At 38.1% G+C, this 21,761-nt stretch overlaps 1 protein-coding gene across 1 annotated transcript in view; it reads right to left on the bottom strand.

The window, feature by feature from the left end:
* Positions 1 to 21,761, bottom strand: part of galnt1 (UDP-N-acetyl-alpha-D-galactosamine:polypeptide N-acetylgalactosaminyltransferase 1) — a 218,950-nt gene that overhangs the window by 34,555 nt on the left and 162,634 nt on the right. Inside the window, exons 6-8 of the mRNA XM_049464310.1 lie at positions 20,364 to 20,530; positions 8,896 to 9,103; positions 974 to 1,144 (exon numbers count right to left, since the gene is read on the bottom strand). Coding sequence (XP_049320267.1) covers positions 974 to 1,144; positions 8,896 to 9,103; positions 20,364 to 20,530 — 546 coding nt within the window. The remainder of the gene's footprint in view (positions 1 to 973; positions 1,145 to 8,895; positions 9,104 to 20,363; positions 20,531 to 21,761) is intronic.

Below are 21,761 nucleotides of genomic sequence, written 5' to 3'. Positions count from 1 at the left end.
CTTCTGATGCCTCTTCTGTTCAGACACTTTTAGTTAAATACAAAATGACTGACATCCTGTATGCATAGATTATATTGTAGTACTTAAAAAAATAATTAGTTTGGAGCAGTTTAGTAATCCAAACGGGAAATTTCTAAAAATAAATCTATTTAAAGTGTAAGACAACTCTAAATCATTATTTTTAAATAATGATTAAACATTTTAAGAGAAATGCTATTTGTAGCATTTTGATAAAACAAGCAATTTTACAACAAAAAGTCACATTATAATGATAACACACTCTTGCTGCATTTTCTGTAATTCTGCTACAACTTATAATCAATTAGAGGAGATTTTCCAAATTATTACACATACAGCTCTTTAGCTCTTTAGCTATTTAGTAGAATAACCCTGGTTTTTAATCACAGTTTTCATGCATCTTGGCATGTTCTCCTCCACCAGTCTTACACACTGCTTTTGGATAAACTTAAGCCACTCCTGGTGCAAAAATTCAAGCAGTTCAGCTTGGTTTGATGGCTTGTGATCATCCATCTTCCTCTTGACTATATTCCAGAGGTTTTCAATTAGGTAAAATCAAAGAAATTCATAATTTTTAAGTTTTTCCAGAGCTGTATAAGGGATGCTACAAATTTTGACATTTCCACAGGTTGCTTTAGAAGCAGAAAAGCCTCTTCTAACTGGCTCACCCTCACAAAGCTCCGCCTCTGCATGCTCTTTATCAACCTTGTAACATGATTTTTTTAATGAGCTGAGAGGGTGGAGAGCTGCTGATGCTGAGGGTGGATCTAATCTTTATATAATTGATGTTGATGCAGTTCAGTGTGGTCGTTATTGATTACATCGATTAATCAAAGCAGCCATAATCGAGAGAGAAGCTGACATGTTATACGTAATAATGAAGGTATAGTCCCATACATAGCATCAGTGTGAGACAACATGTGTGTGTGTGTGTGTTTATATGTGTGTTTGTTACCTGACTGGCAGTGTTCTGTCTCCTTTCCGGCGGTCCATCTCTCGTTGGGGTACAGGGTACCAGCGGAAGTTGAGTTTCCAGTTAAAGCCTCCATACGTCATATCTGACCCCGCCATGTACTCAAACGTATCATCACTGATCACATCAATGATGGGGCACACCACTGTTTTCCTGACAAACACAAACACACACACACACAATATCATTTCAACTGGTGCATATTGTGGCTCATTATTATTTCTCTCTCTCTATTAGAATAGATTCTGTTTCTATGATTGGCTCTGAACATCAGATAATACACACACACACACACATACACACAAACACACAAACATACATACACACACACACACACACAAACACACACACACACACACACACACACACACACACACACACACACACAAACACACACACACACACACACACACCCCAACGCGCCCCCACACACAGACAAGACTTTCTCAAACAGATGCAGACACAAATCAGAGGGGACGTCTCAGTAAACCTGTATCATCAATCAGCACCAAGCAGCCCACCGCCATTCTAGCACTGCCAACAATGATGGATCACACACACACTCACACACACACACACACGCCGCACGCACGCACGCACGCACACGCGAGCCTGCGGACATAGTGGATTCAGCATGCTAGAGTTTCATCTGCATCATCTGCTAATGATCCCCTCACAGACTGCCTGAGGCAAACACACAGAGAATCAGAGACTCTCTCTTTCTGTGTGTGTGTGTGTGTGTGTGTGTGTGTGTATGTGTATGTGTGTCTTTATATATGCGAATTAGAAAAACACAAATTCGCGCACACATTCTGCATACAGAGCCTAAGGAGAACAAGACCAGGCATCAGCATGCTGACATATATGAACACACACACACTCACACTCACACACTCACACTCACGCTATAAACACAGGAACACACAAGCACACACAAGCACACACACTCACTGACACTCAAACACACTTACACACAAACACAAAACACACACTTACTGACACTCAAACACAACACACACACACACATTTGAACACATATTCGCACACTCAAACACACTCACACACACACACACTCAAACAAAAACACACACAAACACACTTACACACAAACACAAAACACACACTTACTGACACTCAAACACATAACACACACACACACACACACACACGTTTGCACACATATTCGCACACTCAAACACACTCACACACACACACACACACACACACACTCAAACAAACGCACACTTAAACACACTCACACTCAAACACACACACCCACACACTCACTAACACACACACACACACACACACACACGTATTGACACTCAAACACACACTCACTGACACTCAAACACAAAACACACACAAACACACACATTTGCACACACATTTGCACACTCAAACACACATTTACACCCAAACACACACTCAAACACACTCACACTCAAACACACATTTACACTCAAACACACACTCAAACACACATTTACACTCAAACACACACTCAAACACACACACACTAAAACACACTGACACTCAAACACATACTCATTCACTCACACACACATACACACTTTCACATACTTACTCACAGACACACACACACACTTACACACACACATACACACACTTAAACACACACACACACAAACTCACACATACACACACACACACACCCTGAGACCACCAAAGCAACAAAACGTAATTAACTATAAAAAATAAATGCTGGCTCAACTAAGAGCTATTGATCTCTCTGCTGCCCGCCGGCCAAACAGCGACAGAGCAGCCAACGCTGTGTGTTCTTGTGTTTGTGTGTGTGTGTGTGTGTGTGTGTGTAAATGTGTTGGCCGAGCTGTACCTATTGTAGGTAGGGGTTTAGGCCCTTCACACACACAGACAATCAATAGTGGAGAATCTGAACAGCAGTCAATAACCCCTGCTTTAGAACAGCAGTGCAGTCTTGCTGGAAGACGCTGCTACAGTGTGATGGTCACTACTGATCACTTTACCAAGCTGCCTGATCTCAGCGATTGTACTGTTTTAATAGCTAAACACAATGTATATAATATATGTAATGAGGTGAATTAACCAAGACATTATACTGTGCAAACTTTACGTGTTTAGTTTTAAACAAAAGCCAGGGGCTAATCACGCTAACAAACAGTAGAAGCACCAAAGGCTCACCCAACAGTTTAGCTTAAATACATTTACCTAATACTTCATACACTTCTCCCAGTCTGCAAACATTACTTTCAGGTCTTCATTAAGGTCAAAAAGACTTGTCAAATTACTAGGCAAATTACTGCTTAGATTTATTGCATTATTGTTTTTTTTTTTTTTTTTTTACAATATTTAGTGGAAGAAAATATATATTTTTGACAAAACATGATTGTTGTGCTTAACATAGTTGAGAACCTTTTTAATTTTTTTTGGTGTACATTTTTTTAAAGGAAGGAAGAACATCACTCCCATCCTTTAGTCCCAACCCTGGATACAAGTATGTTACAGAATAGACTTTAAGGTACTATTACTGGTTTATGAATGTCTTAATGGTGAAGGACCAAGTTAAAAAACAAGAATGCTGCTCTTAAATGGAACCAGTTAACAGAGAGTGTTAGAAGAGCCCCAACACTAGCCACTTTTAAATTCAGCTCAGGTTAAAACACTGTAGCTCTGCAACTTTTATTCTAAAACAACACTTTTATTTTAATTAATTTAGTTAATTTTCCTTTTTTAAATGTATTGTTTTAATCATGTTTGAATCATGTTTTATTCTTATTTTATTTTTTTATTTCCATTTTATTGTTATTCTCTTACATGTCCTCTTAGTATTTTATCATTTGTAAAGCACTTTAAATTATTTTTGTGTATGAAAGGTGCTATATAACTTAAACTTGCCTTGCCTTAAACATGACTGCATCCTCTAATATATGAGGTTATTTAAAAGACAAAATGCAAAAGTCTATAGATTCAGTCTATTGACTCTGGAGTCGAGGTGCACTATTCTACTGTGCAGCAACACCTGCAAAAATATAACTTTCACAGAAGATTCACCAGAAAAAAAAGCTTTATCTTGTATCCTCATTACAAAATGTAGTAACTGAGGTTTTAACAAGTCAAAGCATGTTTGTGGGAAAAAATGGCGCAGAATTTCATTATTCACAGCTGACAGCTACATCGTGGCGAGAGTGCACTGTTTTGTTAAACAATAGCGTATAATAATTTTGCAGGTCATGGATTTTACACCGCGAGTATGCGCTTCACCTTGCCTCTAATACTTTCAGGTCAGTCGTTCCATTAGCTCCGGCTCTTCGCCAAGAACCGTTATTGACCCGAGGTCCTCCATCTTTCTTTCAAACAATTCTGTTGATAAGGTGCACATGCTACATTAAACAAACACAGCCAGCCTGTAAGAAGAGCTTGCGTGCAGCTTACCAGAGCTGCTCATACGCATGCACGCACAATGGAGACCCGCCTACTGTGAAGACAAACCTAATTAAAAAAAACGCAAACACTAATTAAAGCAATTCAGCGTAATAATTACTTCTTCTGCACAAGCATGGCTGCTTCCTATAGAGCCCGCATTAAATATAGAGGAGCCCTGACGGGGTCTTCTCGCTGTGTTTTGCTGACTCAGGTGTTGGAGATGGAGTGTTCTCATTGTGTGTGGCGGTGTTCTCCACTGCCGCTGTAACAGAATTGATTTTAGATTTTTTTAATCAAAAACCACTTCATGTTTCACCCGCTCTCTGCTTGTGTACACTCAGCCCGAGAACATCGGCCTTAGAGAGGGATTCATTACAGGGGGCGCCTTTTTTCCCAGGTGTTTAGAATTTCAGCGCCACCTTTATTACTTTCACTGAACCTCATTAATTTCTGGCCCTAATGCAGGTGTTTCTCTACAGTTACTGACTTAAAACTCTGAAATGACAAGGCTAAACATCAGATCAATCTCAGAACCAGCAACTTTCCATAAACAGGAACGCCTGGTCACATTTTTTTCCCCAATCGCGTGTGGAAAAAAAAGAGGGAGAAGGAGAGAAAGGTGCTCCCCTCATATGTGCATACTCTTGAAGCGCATGCCAATCAGAGAGTGTTATGATAGGCCTGTTCTCTGCAAAGAGTCTGTGAGTCAGCCAATCAAGCAGATTTCAAGACCAAGTCTGGGTGTCTATTGTGTTTGCACTTACAAAAGGCACTTACATATATTGTGACTGTGGGCGTGATCTCAAAACGTACCTTTATTAGAAAAAATAGAAAAATCAACACCCAAAAGAAACTTAAAGAAACATAGTAACGGCCCAGTGTGTCTCTAGTTGCTTAACTTTAGTGTCTCTTAGGCTAAGTCTTTATGCTGGTCCAACGTGGGCCAGCTGGGACAGACTGGGGCTGCACATCATGGTGTGGGGCCTCCGCACTTAGCAATGTGTATACATATGTATTATTTGCGACTATAACCTACTTTGGTTCAAGCTGGGATCTTTTTGGGTTCCAAAAGTATTGTCTTTAAAAGGGTGCATAACAAAGGGTCCTTTGTTATGAAATTATGTTATCATTATATTAGTGCCATTTAATGGTCTTAAAATGCTTACAATATAGTTTATTGCAATAATTGCAAATAATTGCAACAAACCAGTTTTGCATCTTTTATGAACAGATATGCCTGTTTTATAGACAAGTTCATGCTCATTTCACACATTAAGGAGTGTTTTCTGCCAAAGTGACTTGTCAGTAATGCAAGGACAATTCTAGCCAGAATCTGCCAGTCACATTATTTTTCTCTTGCTTTTTTTCTAAGTGTTTAAATCCTTGCAGGCATCTTTATTACTTTTAAGAAACCTCATTAATCTCTAGCTCTCATGCAGGTGGTTGGTGCAGGTATAAATAATCTGCAGAGAGGTTTATTCTTGTTTCCTTTTTCACACCTTGAGTTTCGTTCTGCCAGAGTCACCCCTCACCTGACACGGCCGGTCATAATATTTTTTTTTGGTTGTTTTTCTCAGGTGTTTAGAACTCTAAAGGTACATTTACTACTTTCAATGATCCTTATTAATCTCTAGCTCTGATGCAGGTGGTTGGTGCAGGTATGACTAGGCTACAGAGATGTTTAAGCGCATTTTCTTTTTCACACCTTGAAGAGTTAATTTCTGCCAGAGTCGTTTGTCTATTCCCAAGGGCAATTCTAGCCACACACCTCTGGTCATAAGGTTCAATGAAGAACAAGTTTCCAACCTCCATAAACAGGAACATTTGATCCTGGTAGATCTGGTTTCATCTAGATCTGATTGGTTTGTAGGGCCAGCATCAGATGTCAGTGTGCAGACTGCCAATTTGGCGAGCTGCATTTCCAGGTGTTGCACCGAATTCTGCCTCCCTACCAGAATTCAACTCCCTAGATGTATGTAGCAGAATGTCATGTAGCAGAATGAGCATAATGATATACTCTTGGAATACTTCTATTTATCATTTATAAATAAGGGTTAATCTACAGTTACAGTAGATATAGGATTCACCAGCTAAATCTGTTGTACCCATACTGCTGTGATACATGTGCTTGAAAAGGAATAACCTGTCTTAAAGGACTATAATGGATAACATTTTTTTTTTATAAGAAATATAATAACTCATAACATCATCAAGCTGTATCAACAGATATTAAGGAAACATGTTGAGTTTAAGCACTGGCAGCTCTTGACAGCAGAGCTTCAGCAAATAATTTTTCTTTGAACTGAGTGGTAAGTCATGTCATCTTTGTCTGAACCTGCCGACCGCAATTCGCCCAGTCCTATGTACACACCCCAGGTTGCCAGGTATAGAACACAACAGCAGTGTGCTGCAGCCATGGAAATGGGTGAGCTGGCTATTTGTCTCCTGAACATGTAATCATTGAGCTTCAGAAAGGTTTGCTAACCATAGCTAGATAATTTACCACCACCACTAACAATCAAGTGCAGCATCGGCCTCTTTACTGCTGGGTTTTTAAGACAACTATTATTTAAGCTAGCTAGTTAAAGTAATCTGAACTATGATGGTTAATGCTGCCATGCTATCACATGCTAACATGAACAGATATCAGTCACAAAGCACAAACCACAGTCAGACCATGGCTCAGTTGATCTGGACTGAGACCCCCTCCTTTGGTTGGACCAAATTGTGGTCCTTTGATCTGGACCTTATTTTGAGGTGATTTTCAGACCAGTTGTTTTAGTTCAAGCAAACTAAAAAAAAGTCAGAAACATGGTTGGTGTAAACACATCATGTGTTCAGATCTGTCCTTGCTCTGTCAACGCAAGGTCCAGTTCCTATACTCTCCTGTCCACTGCAGATTCATCCAAAAGTGAACAGGGGTCAGAAGCCAAGGTTTCCTCATTATAATCCCCTCTCGTATTGGTTAGCTGTAGTTTCAGCCATGTCTCTCAGCTATTTTTGGTACACTGCATTTCATTACTGGAGGTATGTGCCACAACCCGTTATGGAAGTACAGAGGACCAAACCTCATCTACCTGTCGAGCTCCCGCTGTGTTTCTGGAGGCTGTAAGCCGAGGCTAACAGCAGCCCCTGTGTCACACCCACACCATGCCAGCCATTTCTTGCTATAAGTTCCTGCTATACAAAATAAAGTACAGCATTTATATACAGTCAGATCACTTCAGATATTTATACTGCTACTTTTTAGATAATTAGCTTCTGTTGTACAGCATTAAGCACCTGGCAAAAGCATTCTGGAGCTTAAGAAAGGTCATATGCAGTACTTCAGGAGCTATGGTTATAGCTGTGAGTTGTAGAGTTTCCCTATAGAGTTTAACAGTGTTGCATTGTGGGAGCTCTAGTGCGTTTCTGTAAGTCTAACCGTTTTTTTTGTTCATGTAATATTCAACAGTTTTTGCACAGAGTTTGATAGTATTGAATTGTGGGAGTTGTAGTGTTTTCCTGTAGAGTTTAACAGTGTTGCATTGAAGGAGTTTTAGTGTTTCCCCGTAGAGTTTGCCAGTGTTGCATTGTGGGTGTTGAAGTGTTTACTTGTAGAATGGGACAGGGTTGCACTGTGTTTATAGTGTTTCCTCCTTAGAGTTTGACAGTGTTGCATTGTGGATGTTGTAGTGTTTACCTGTAGAGTTGGACAGGGTTGTACTCTGTTTGTAGTGTTTCTCCTTTAGAGTTTGACAGTGTTGCATTATGGGAGTTGTAGAGTTTCCTTGTAGAGTTTGACAGTGTTGCATTATGGGAGTTGTAGTGTTTCCTTGTAGAGTTAGACAGTGTTGCATTGTGGGAGCTGTAGTGTTTCCCTGTGGAGTTTGACAGTGTCGGATTGTGGGAGTTGTAGTTTTTCCCTAGTAGAGTCTGACAGGGCTTTGCTGTTTTTGTGGTATTTCCCTGTAGAGTCTGACAGTGTTGCATTTTGGTTGTTGTACTCTGTTTAACTGAAGAGTTTGACAGTGTTGCATTGTGGGAGTTGTAGTATTGTCTTGTAATATTTAACAGTACTGCACATGCTTATAGTGTTTCCCCTTTGGAGTTTGACAGTGTTGCATTTTGGGAGTTGTAGTGTTTCCCTGTAGATTGGGACAAGGTTGTACTGTGTTTATAGTGTTTCCCTTTTAGAGTTTGACAGTGCTGCATTGTGGGAGGAGTTGTGTTTCATTGTAGAGTTTGACAGTGTTGCATTGAGGGAGTTGTAGTGTTTCCCTGTAGAGTCTGAAAGGGTTGTACTGTGTTTATAGTGTTAACTCGTATAGTTTGACAGTGTTGCTTTGTGGGTGTTGTTGTATTTTCCTTTTGTGTTTGACAATGTTGCATTATGTTTTTTATAGTTTATATGTAGTCTAGCAGTATTGCATTTTGCTTATTATAGTGCTCATCTGTAGAGTGTGATGGTACTGAATTATGGAAGTTGTTAAATTTACTTGTCTTGTTTGATGCGAGAGAGTAGTGGCTCCAGCCAGCCCATGGTACACTCGCAGTGAGCATCGAGGAAGGTGATGACCTGACCCGTAGAGAGCGACGCCCCCTTCAGCCGAGCACGAATCAGACCAGAGCGCTGCTCCATTCGCACAATCCGCACAGGTACTTCCAACTTCCGCACATACTGCTCCAATTTACGCTTAAGGAAGTCTGTAAGCAGAACACAAATCCACAATTATAATTTTTTTCAAACAAGCAATAACACATATTTACTCATTACTCTTTACATGTTCCACATGTTTTTTCCCCATTTATTCTCTTTATTTAAACTATTTTTCCATTGCATTTAATAGGGAAGAGAATAAGCAGAAATAGCCCAAAATTACTTTTATTCAAAGTTCGGTACAGATACACTTGCTATGACAGTGACAGAACGTTTAGGTCCTAGGGAGAACTACACACAAACTACATATATATGTCCAATAAATAAATGTGTATTTATTGTTTCGTATATTTTCTTTCAGCACTGGCTGTTCCTGACAGTCTCTGTTTCTCTCTCTCTCTTTCCTCTCATGCTGCATTAGAGCTCTAACAGGTGGAACGAAGTCTTTACTATGAGGGATGATCAAAAAGATTTGTCATGCCAACGGTCCTGACCCCAAAAGTCTCAGGAGACAGACAGAGAGGAAAAGCAGATTCAATAATGCTGCAGAACGTAATCCTTCAGTCACTCTTTCCCTCTCCCTCTCACTCTGCTGCCAGAGTTTCCATATACCTAAATACCTACTGAGTGATTATACCAGATACCCAATACCTTACAGTGTCTTTTCTACCAGCATTTAAACAGTGTCATTTCTACCAATTCTCCTACGTTTAAATAGTGTTATTTCTACCAAAAATACAGCACTTAAATAGTGTAATTTCTATCAAATATCCAACATTTAAACAGTGTAATTTCTATAAAATATCCAACATGCAAAATAGTGTAATTTCTATCAAATATCCAACATTTGAACAGTAGAATTTCTACCAAATATCGTACATTTAAATAACATATATTCTGACAAATATCCAACATGTAAATAGAATAATTCCTACCAAATATACAACATTTAAATAGTGTAATTTCTATCAAATATCCTACATTAAAATAGTGTAATTTCTATCAAATATCCTACATTAAAATAGTTTAATTTCTACCAAATATTCAACATTTAAATAGTTTAATTTCTACCAAATATCCAGCATTTGAATAGTAAACTTCCTGCCAAATATCCAACATTTGAACAGTGTAATTTCTGTCAAATATCCAACATTTGAACAGCATTAATTCTGCCAAATATACAAACATTTAAATAGTTTAATTTCCAGCATTTAAATAGTGACATTTGTACCAACTGAATACATTCCACTTTAACTGTGATATTTCTACTCATAGCTAATATCCAATCTCTAACTAAAGTTACTTCTACCAATTTTCCAAAACCTAGTGTTCTTTTTGCCAAAAACACAACATATAAATAGTGTAATTTCAGGTAAATATCCAAAACCTAAACAGCGCAATTCTGCCAAACATCAAATACCTAAACAGTGTAACAACATTTCCAACATCTGAATGATGTTACTTTTACCAATTTCTACACTGTCATTTCTACCAAACATCCAATATATATTCCTGTCAAATCTCCAGTGTGTGAAGCTAGAGGAGAGCTAGGATGGGGATGGGGGTGGATACTGACTGCTTGGGGAGAGAATTCTGTAAAGTCGCCCTCGTGTTTGCACCTTGTGGAGTTATGTTTGGACTGTTTGAGCTGTCACTCAGTAAACAGTTTTCACCCTTCAAAGGCCTTTCTTCTTCCAATGAAAGGCAAATAAAGAGCTTTTATCAGGCTCGACGGAGAGCTAGACTGGAGGCCTTTATCTCTCCGCGGAAACGACAGCCTATGACAGAGCAAAGAAGAAGAGCAGCGAAGGGGGGTGGGGGGGTGGAGGGAGGGAGATGGTGAAGACGTTTTCTTGTCACCCACCTATGCTGCATTAAGAAAACAGCTTGTTTTGCTGGTCAAATGTGTGTGTGTGTGTGTGTGTCCCTGGTCTGAATGACAGTAACAGGCCTGAATGACAAAGTCACAATGGGATGTTTGTCAGTATGTTTATGAAAATGTCACCATTTTATTCACAAATCTTTCAATGCAGTAGTTTCTACTCTGACAGAAACAGAACATATTGAAGGTCATTCTGAAGCACAACAGCATCAATTTCTCTTAAGGGCGCTTATTCTGCCCTTAGATCTGATCTGAAAACCTTAATTGGGCAACAAGCTTACTAAAGCCATGGTAGTAAAGAACTGTTAAGCTGAAAGTTGAACTCTGTAAAAGAATTAGAAGAAGAAAAGAACCAATTCCATGCTTTTGTGTAGGTCACATGACGAATTCTGTAAGAAGCGTTTCAGCAGAGGATAATGCATGGTTCATACATTTTTAACCAATAAATTTACATTATTTTTTTCATGACTTTTCCATGCCTTTAAGGCAAATTTTTATGACCAAACATGGACAATAAAACCAAAAATCAACTAAAACTACAATTGAAATTGATTATAGTAGGTCTAAAATGAATCTGACACACAATTTTTAATAATAAAATGTGTGTCGGATCCTGAGAGCTCCATTGTGTAGGGCTAAATTACTGAATTAACTCTGAGCTGACTTATTAGTAGCTCAAAAAAGATTTTCTCTATCGATAAACGGAACACAAAGATTTATAGACCAAATTTTCATGACTTTTCCAAAACTTTCTGGGGATCTTTATTTTTCTAAAACTTTCTAAAAATTGCTATTTTCAAATTCCATGACTTTTCCCGGTTTTTAATGACCGCACGAACCCTGATAATGTTAGCACTACCTAGTTTGTAGTAAGTTCATTTTATTTTATCTCTCACTCACTGTTTCTAGTGCCTGCTAGAGTAGTTAAACAAGATGCGTCTCATTTTAGTCAATTTAAATGAGTTATATGATTTTACAGTTTAATTTACACATAGCAAAGCCAGTCTTTCGGTAAACAAAAAAAAGGCTAAGGCTACGTTAGCTCAGCTAATGTAACTATTTTTGAAAGCCCTGTATAATTTGTATTTCTCAGACGGAAAACAGACAGTTTTTGAGTAGTAAACTCAAACTAAGTGTGATGTAGTGTTGAGTGATGCAGAACAGTTTATTTTGTTTAATATATGGAGGTAGAGCATAAAATGCCTTAAAATAATTTAATCACTGTTCGCTGTAATTTATTTGGTCATTTTACACTGAAATTTTTTTTGCCACATTTGTCAGAATATGTTTAGATGCCAGATATTCAGTGCCTCCTACTTCCTGTAAGCTGTGGACAAACATCACTGAACATCATGCAGACAAACGCAATTTTACAAGCACATTTTCCAGCAGGACACCACAAGCCGTAACCTGTTTACTAATAAATTCTACATTTGCATAGAACTGTGGGAATTGCAGTGGCTTTATAGGTACCACTACGGGAACTGTAGTTCTTCCTCAGGTTTATAGAGATCCGGGTCCCAAGCCTTTTCTGAGAAAGCCAACGGCAACATTGGCAAGAACACACTCCCTCAGATCAGGAGAAAAAAAGGCCTGAAAGAAACCCAGACTTGAAAGGGAAAGCCATCCTGTTTCTGCTCCACACCGGACAGCACAACCCGAGCACAGAGTCTTGTTATTTGTTCTCCTCTCATGAAATCATGCTGGATCAGACAAGAATGGTGTGTCTGTGCTGTTTGACAGTTATAGAAGTCGTGTGTGGTAGGGGTGGGCAATATTATATCGTATACAATATATCGTGACACAGAAATATCATGATATTAAAAATCCATATCGTGATAATAGGGCTGTTCTTTCTTAAAAGTATTATTATTTACTGTAAAGCTTTAAGTGTATTTATTGTATAATTGTTTTAGTTTGCAGTTTATATGCCTGCACTAAATATTCTGCAATATTTTTTGCTGCATTATATTATTTTATGCTATATTATTTATTTTGCCACATTATGATTATTCTGTTATACTATTATACTATATTCCTGAAATGAATGAATTATTTTAGTTTTCCTATATCGCCAAGTATATCGTTATCGCAAAAATACCCTGAAATATCGTGATATTATTTTAGAGCCATATCGCCCACCCCTAGTGTGTGGAAACATGTTGAAAACAGTAATGTAACATAGAATTTCTGCAACATACAGGCTACATAAGGCACCATAAAGGGAACACTACTACACCCAGTGAATCAAACTGTGCAAAATCACATATACATATAAACCTGGGTTAGTCTTTTAAGTGCATGAGTGATGTTTGTACTCTGTTATACCTGCTATGCTGAACATGTACTGAACCACATTAGTCAGTGTTTTTTAAGCATTGACAATATCATTGACAAAAATGTACAGAAATGCCTTTTATGTATCAAAATAATACAATTCATCACGATATGATAAAATATTTTCAGATTGCCCACCTCTACATGGAGGAAACATCTCAAAAATCAAATCAGCAATCTGAGCTAAAACTTTGACCAAAGAAAAACGCTGCATCAACTGAAAAATTATATAGTAATTTAGTGTCACTAAGGTAAAATATTTAGTTAATTACAATATTAGAGCTCCAGAACTACCTTTTTTTTCATAACCGTCCCCAGTGGTGTTGGTCCACTGTGTTATTTTATCTTGTCTAAAGTCAGTGCAGTGTTTTCGTAGAAAATCTTACTGCTGACAACTTTTATAGAGATGCAGATTCCATTTTCCAGCAGGATTTGGCACACTGCCCACACTACCAACAGTACTAAGAGGTCTAATATAATGTTCTAATTTTCTGAGACACTGATTTTTTGGCTTTTATTGGCTGTAAGCCATAATCTTTAATCAACAATAAAAGAAATAGATGTTTAAAATTAATCACTTTGTGTGTAATACATCTATATAATATATGAGTTTCACATTTTAAACTGCATCATGATACAAATTATGATATAAATTATAGTCTTGTCAAAACGTGGAGCAGAACAAGGCACAATAATAGTGAAACATACTGTGTAAATATATTAAATGCTTTAAAAGACAAAGTCTAACACCCTGACCAAGCTATTCACATCTTAAATGTACAGATACGAGCCATCTGTACCAACTGGTCTAATATAATGTTCTAATTGTCTGAGACACTGATTTTTGGGTTTTTATTTGCTGTAAGCCATAATCTTTAATCAACAATAAAATAAATAAATGCTTAAAATAGATCACTCTCTGTGTAATACATCTATATAATATATGAGTTTCACATTTTAAACTGAATTACTGAAATAATGTAACTTTTCAATGATATTTTAACATTTTGGAGAGAGCACCTGTATGTTGTTCTACTTTGAGGTTTTAAGGGCGTATTGAAAATGATTGTACCTCTAACCTCAGAACTTCTGACATAATTGACATAATCTTGCCCATATCAATTGTGTAATATAAACATGTATGTATTTTTTTGTGCATAAGACTGTTAAGTTTGTTTTTTATAAAAATATATATATATATTTAATATATATTATATATAGATTACATATTGATTCAGTTTGAATGACCACCCTCCAATGGAAACACCATTAGTAGTGATAAAGGGGTATTTTTTTATGATTCCCTCAATTTAAACAGTCATAATTCCTGAGTAAAATTGTGGTGGGAGAGTATAATCTACAAGATTCTGGGGGTCTATTACTGGTGAAAAGTCTGAATTAAGCCTCAAACCTTCATCAGACCAGGCTCTATTTTTCTAGTTTTACATTATCCAGTTTTGTTGATCTCTTTCATTAACAGAAATAGTGACTTGGCTAGCAGTTACTGTAAAATAGCACTGCTATTAATAAAACCCAGCATATCTCTGTTTCATAATTCTCTAGTTTTACTGAGTCATGACTGAAATTGAGTAGAAGTGTGGTGGGAGTGTATAATCTACATGGTTCTGGGGGCATATCACTGGTGCTAAAGAGCAGAAAATAGACCGGAGCGTAATTACTCTGCGCACGGCCCTGTTTATGGAAATGGTTATTTTCCGCTTTACCTGATTCTGATAACATGCCTCACTGCTGCAGCCTGTGGACAACGTACATTTACACCGCCTTCATTAAAGCATAAACACAGAGCAGCTGATACTCTACACATTTCAGTACACTCAGACCTGCCCCGGCCCACTGGAACCAATTGGTACATCACTAATAGTCAGTGTCCCACGGCTGTATTGGCATGTCTGACCTAACAGAACAAACGAGTGGGACTCAAGGGGTCTGATAATGCACACTTCTATTTGAGGATGTGGGCGTGTCCACACACACTCACACACACATGCACACACTGGCTTTGACTTTCATCTACTCTTCTGAAAGCACTAATGAGAAAAAGAGAGGTTAAAGCCACACAGGGATCAATATTTGCTTTCCCGATATAAACACTCGCGCTGATAACGGAGAACGAGAGGGAGCGAGTGAGAAAGGGAGAGAGAGAGAGGGAGGGAGAGAGAAAAAGAGATTCTGTGTCCTTCACACAGCCACCAGATAGTAGGACACCTATTCTCTAGAGAAAGGACTATGCCTTACAGATGGCCTTGATGGAAAAATGGGAGAAAGTAGAGGAAGAATCCATTGCAGGCAACCAAAGAGATCAGCAGCACACGCTAGACCTTCAGCACTGAGCCGAGAACAACCAGGACTGCAGGGTCTTTATCTGTTAACTGCAGCATAGCAACCCGCGTCCTCATCATATAATAATAATAAATAACATGTACATTACACTTACTGATGCTCTAAATAAAAAATAAAAAAATCCTTCAGTGGCCATATAATATATTATAATATAAGCATTTACATTTTGATGAAGTCAAATTGCAGCTGATGCTATTAGTTAGTATTAGCAATGGTAAAAATATATTTGAAATGTATTCAATATACAATCTGACTTAATACAGTATTTCATTTTGTTTGTTTATACAATTTACAATTTTTCATAATATTGGTGCCTCCCAAATTTCAATCGTTTCTACATGTTGTTGTAATTTTTAAACATAAAATTAATCTAAAGATGTCTTGATTTGATCCAGTTGATCAGTATTGGGCTGATCCAATCACAATTTAAAAGTTCAGATTACAGCCTCAAATAGGAATAAATTGAGAGAGTAAAAAAAAAATCATTTTACACATTCAAAAAATGTTAAGACAGAGGCAACTCAAGGAACATGTACTGTCATCAAGTGACTGTGTTAGTTTTGTTAATTTACAACATTTATCCTGTTTCCTTATTAAGGTGCATCCCAAATTACAATCGTTTTTCATTTTGTTGTCATTTTTGAACCTAAAAAAACCCAAAAGATCAGTACTGGACTGGGTAATACTAATTATACCACAGTTAGTTCCCACGCTGCAATGTGATTGGATGAGAGGTGTTCTATGAGTGCCGTTATTAGCCGGTAATGCACTGTAACCGAAGCTTTCCATGTATTACTGCACCACATACAGGTAACCAAGCAATGATGCAGCGCTTACAAACCAAACACAGTGCAGCTACAAACAGAGCAGCAATGGAACTATTTTAACTTGCAGAGTTTTTAGAGTATTTTCTCGTCCTCTTTAACTCAAAATCTTTTAATAAACAACGATAATATAACTGACATTTCGAAAAATGTTAAGACATAGGGAATTCAAGGAACAGGTATTGTCAACAGGTGACTATAACTAGGATTTGGTACAAAAGCACTATCCAAGAAAGTCTCTGGATCTCCAGTTTCTCACAAAACGTGTGAAAAATGTATAAATTCTGTAAATCCTATAAACTTCATTTCACTTCTCAAATATCACTGTGTTCATCTGCTATATGATATATTTAACTAACACTGCTAATATGAACAACAAATGATTTATAAAGGAATCAAGAACAGGTATTCTGCACTGGCATGGCTGCAGTCCTAACCCTTACCCAATAGAGAAATGGTGAATAATTGTTTTAAATGAGAAATGCAATAAATAATACCCCACACTGCTGCACATTTTAGGATATGCTTGCAGGAAAGGACTTAATTGCTTGGTATCCTCAGTGCTAAAGTGTTGTAAGAAGGAATGGCAACATCACAAAGAGGACATGCTGAGTGCTTAACTGCAAAGATTAAACATGCCTACCCCCAGGTAATAACTGTGCTCCACTCCCTGTGAGCGGTAGTGTGTGTGGGAGTGTGTACATGGCCCTGGGTCAGTGAGTTGTGAACTGCGTGGTTTGCTGCAGGATGTGTGCGCAAGTGATGCTGCGAGCGGTACCGAGTGCCCAGCCCTGAAGGCCGCATGCTCTTCACTCAGGCCCAGAGGAATTGCACAGACCGTGCCGGCCAGAGTCAGAGACTGCGGCCACGCTGAAGTGCTGCTCACATGAGAGACGGAGGCAAGGCACGGTCGCATAGTAACACAGCCAGAGGGCCTGTTAAATCTTCAATGTAGTGGGAGCAAAGCCTAGTGGGAGTTCTAGTTCTCCTGACTGCTGCTGTGTTTAGAGCCCAGAGCTGGACTCTACCCATAAAATTCAACAGCATGAACATTATCAAACATACTGAGCATCAGAGTTTCATATGTGCACATTTGCATTTATTAATTAATCTTAATAAAGCCATTCTCTAAGGAAATGGTCTCAATCCACCACTCACCTCTAATTGATTACTTCCCCTTTTGCATTAAATTTGAATACATTATACTAGTTACCTTAAAATTAATGGAATTTAATGGAAAGTAAACTAATTAATATATGTAAAAAGACATTTCAAAAGAATGACGCTTTTAAATCTCTTCCAAAGAGTACATAAACATTCACAATCAAGCTATTAATGCCAGATCACTGATGTCTTACAAAAACCTTGTATCTCCAAAATGGTAACTTTACAGAAATATAAAAAAGCCTCTTAACTCTCAGTGGAAGTCAAGGAAAAAAAAATATTGGTGAGCATTTCTATTGGTCTATTCAACAAAAAAAAATTAAGAAATTCTAAACATTAGACCATATTTTTTCATTATTAGCTGAAATGTGTTCCTTTGAAGTAATGAATCATACCAGCCCAGCCTAAAATATTGATAAGCTTTCCTAACCTTAAAAAAACTCTTTTATTCTGGTAATTTCTGCCTTTGCAGAATCCTCTCAGGTTCAACTGCTATAGGTGGTGATGATGTTTCTGTGTACTTTGATATGCAGACAAATCACAATATGCAGATCAGTCAATCGATAATACTGCACCCCCTTGTAACATCCAATCATCTGTGTCTCATCGCTATCAGAGGAACACTGCTGCTGCAGCAGCTCAGCCAATCAGCTCTCCCTCCTGCCCCAACTCTAAACCCATCACCAAGTGCCACTCCCAAACTACTCCTCCCATTTTTCAAATTTGAGCTAAGAGAGGAGGTAGCAAGAGGTGTAGTTACCCTTTAATACAACGTAAAAACGTCTGCCATTTACTTCATGATTTACTTCATGTCAAAAAGTGATTACATCAGCACTTTATTAAATATTTTAGACATAAGTGTTTTGATTAAAGAAAAATAATAATGTGAAATGTTAATGCTTCAGATTACCAGCCATTAGAGCCTAGATCTAGCACAAAAAAACCCAGCCTGAGCCCGTACTCTTTTTCCCCGAGCCCGACTCAACCCCTTAACTGTCGTTGTAAGCTTGAGCCTGATTTAAACCTAACAGTAAGTAGAGCATTAAAACTGAGTTTTTTTTTTTTTTTTTTACATTTTCAATACTGAAGAAGCATAGATCTATTATTTAAAAACATTGTTTATTAAGAACAGCTAAACACAGCGCTGCAAGTCAAGAGCGTAATGTGGAGAGGTGGTGGAGAGAGCTGTGTGATACATTCTAACCTGTGCAAAAAACAGCTTGATTTGTTACTTCACTATATTGTGATTATCACGCCATAGCTTTATATAAAATAAAAAAAGCATTAAAAGCAGAGCCTGACCTCACCCGACCCGGCCCGAGGAAAGTGGTGGGAAATCTGTTTGGGTCATGTTTGGGCAGAGAATTTAAGATCGGAGAGCTTTGTTCTACTGAATGCTGATTTGATGGCTGATAGAAGAGAATTTTGGTTTTTACATTCCAGTTTTTACTTTTAGTTTATAATACTCTTACTCTTGATGACTCGGTCTTGCAGACAGAGCTAAATTATAATCACTAAACCAAACATTAAAACCACCTACCTAATACCGGTATTCTGTTCAATGACCAAAACAACAGAGCGAAAATAAAAGAGCGATGGCTTTTTTTCAAGTCAAAACCCACAAAAACTTTTTTTTTCTGTTTTGTGTTTGAACAGAGGTTAAATGTAGTGTTTGGTCAAGTATTATTTTATTTGTGTGTTGTTATGTATTGATGTCTGCTCAGACTTGTTGTATTAAAAGCATGTTGGTGGTAGCTTTTAGGTTTGTCAGGACCTAGGGAGGACAATTAAAAAGTAAAAACTGGGATGTGGCGGTGGTGGTGAATACTTCCTGAGTTCATATACTTCTACTTTTAGAATTACATCAAAGTGTACCATTATACCTAGTGTAGTTCTATTGGCAGAGAGCTTGATATTTTTTATTTTATTAGGATGTTGCCATATGCATAAAGCTGGCTATGTATTAGCACTGTTAAAATCAATGGTTCGACATTGATTCCAGTACACCAGTATTAAGGACATATTGTCCAGTTCAACTCTGTGTGTGTGCGAGAGTGTGTGTGTGTCTGTGTGGGTGTGTGTGAGAGAGAGAGAGAGAGAGAGAGAGAGAGAGAGAAAGAAAGAGAGAGAGAGAGAGAGAGAGAGAGAGAGAGAGATGGTGGAGTTCAAAGTAAGCGTTCATTATGCTCACTAATCCCTCAATCTAGCCAAATTACAGGCTTGTGTTCCATATAACTGCTAAAAGACTAGCACTACACACCCACACACAGATCAGAGATTCCACTGAATAAAGCCACTCACCGATCTCTGCACGTCTCTCTCTCTCTCTCTTTCTCTCTCTCATTCCCCCGCTCTCTTTCTCTCTCTACATGCTTCCAAAAACCTGTCATCTACAATTCAGCTCTGACGTTAAACACTCTAAGGGTCACCAGCCATCTTTTTCCTCCAGATGTGTTACACACACACACACACACACACACACACACACACAGTACACTGCACTTTCTCGCTCTCTCACTCTTTCTCTCTTTCACACAAAGCTGCCAGCTGCCGATGGGCATGGAAACAAAAGCATGTCACCTCCCTGTAGTACTGGTACACATTTGAATATAGTCAAATAGCATTTCATTTTTTTTTTTAATGGACTGAAAATTCAAAGGGCATTTGGGAGGACATTGTCCCCACACACACACACACACACACACACACACACACACATCTACACACACAATTACACACCTCTCTCACTGGCATCATCCACCAGCACCACCTCCTCCAGCAGGTGTCGTGGGGAGCGGTTGATGACGCTGTGGACGGTGCGCAGTAACGTGGTCCACGCTTCGTTATGGAACACGATCACCACACTGGTGCGGGGAAGATCATCTGGATACACTTTATTCTTACACCTACAGAGAGACGGAGAGAAAAAAATAATGTACATATTAAATTGGTCCAGTGGACACAAGAGTGAAGAAGCCAAACAAACAACACAAATAAGAAGCCAAAAGTCATAGGACAGCAGTATGTCAACTGACCATGAATTGTCACCACATGTGGTTTCTGCCTGTGAGGTGTTGTTAGATCCTGTGAGTGAGGGTGAACACTGGCCCAGCCAGCTTACTCATGGCAAGGTGAAATTAATTATTAGAGTTTAAGGCCTGATAGTGGGTGGTGACTGGTAGTGGCTCATTAGAACTGGTTAGAAACGTACATCCACATTTAATGCAGCAGAACCCACAGACATATCACACAATCATTGGTCACAATAGTAGTTGCCAGTACATTGTTTAATCTCAATTTTACTCCCATGTCCCATGACATCTGGCACGTCAGTGTATTACGTTTAGGCTCTTACTGTTCCAGTCAAAGGATCTCATTCAAGCCTTTACTTTTTTCCCAACTTTGTACTTTATACTGCAGTCATGCAGACTATGAGGGCAGGCCCTGATGAGAGCCAGTTTCATCATAACGTTTGATGGTCTTTATGACTGCACTTGAGGGTACTTTCAAAGTTGACTGACCTTCATTTCTTAAAGTACTTGTTTCTTTATTTAGTTAGAATAGAACATTACTTAAATAGAACTATTCAATCTATACCAACTCTACCTCTTCACAACTTTACAACTGATGCTTTGCAAGGTATTCCAAGTAATTAACTCTCAACAAGTTCAGCACAGCTGTTAACTGAACAACATTTCTCCCAAATTCCAAATAAAAATAATGTAATTTAGAACATTTATTTGCAAAAAAATGAGAAATAGCTGAAAAAACAAAGTCTTCAGACTTCAAATAATGCAAAGAAATCAAGTTCATATTCAAAAAGTTTTAATATATAAGAATAACCCTGGTTTTTAATCACAGTTTTCATGCATCTTGGCATGTTCTCCTCCACCAGTCTTACACACTGCTTTTAGATAACTTTATGTCACTCATGGTGCAAAAATTCAAGCAGTTCAGTTTGGTTTGATTGCTTGTGATCATCCATCTTCCTCTTGATTATATTCCAGAGGTTTTCAATCTGGTAAAATCAAAGAAACTCAAAATTTTACGTTGTCTCATTTTTTCATATATATATAAGTGGTCTCTTATTTTTTCGGGCTGTATATTCTGGGTAGTTTAACATGTTTTTTTGTTTAT

This window comes from Astyanax mexicanus, chromosome 1 (genome assembly GCF_023375975.1).
Source record: "Astyanax mexicanus isolate ESR-SI-001 chromosome 1, AstMex3_surface, whole genome shotgun sequence".
Classification (NCBI taxonomy): domain Eukaryota; kingdom Metazoa; phylum Chordata; class Actinopteri; order Characiformes; family Acestrorhamphidae; genus Astyanax; species Astyanax mexicanus.
This window is presented reverse-complemented; position numbering and strand designations above follow the sequence as displayed.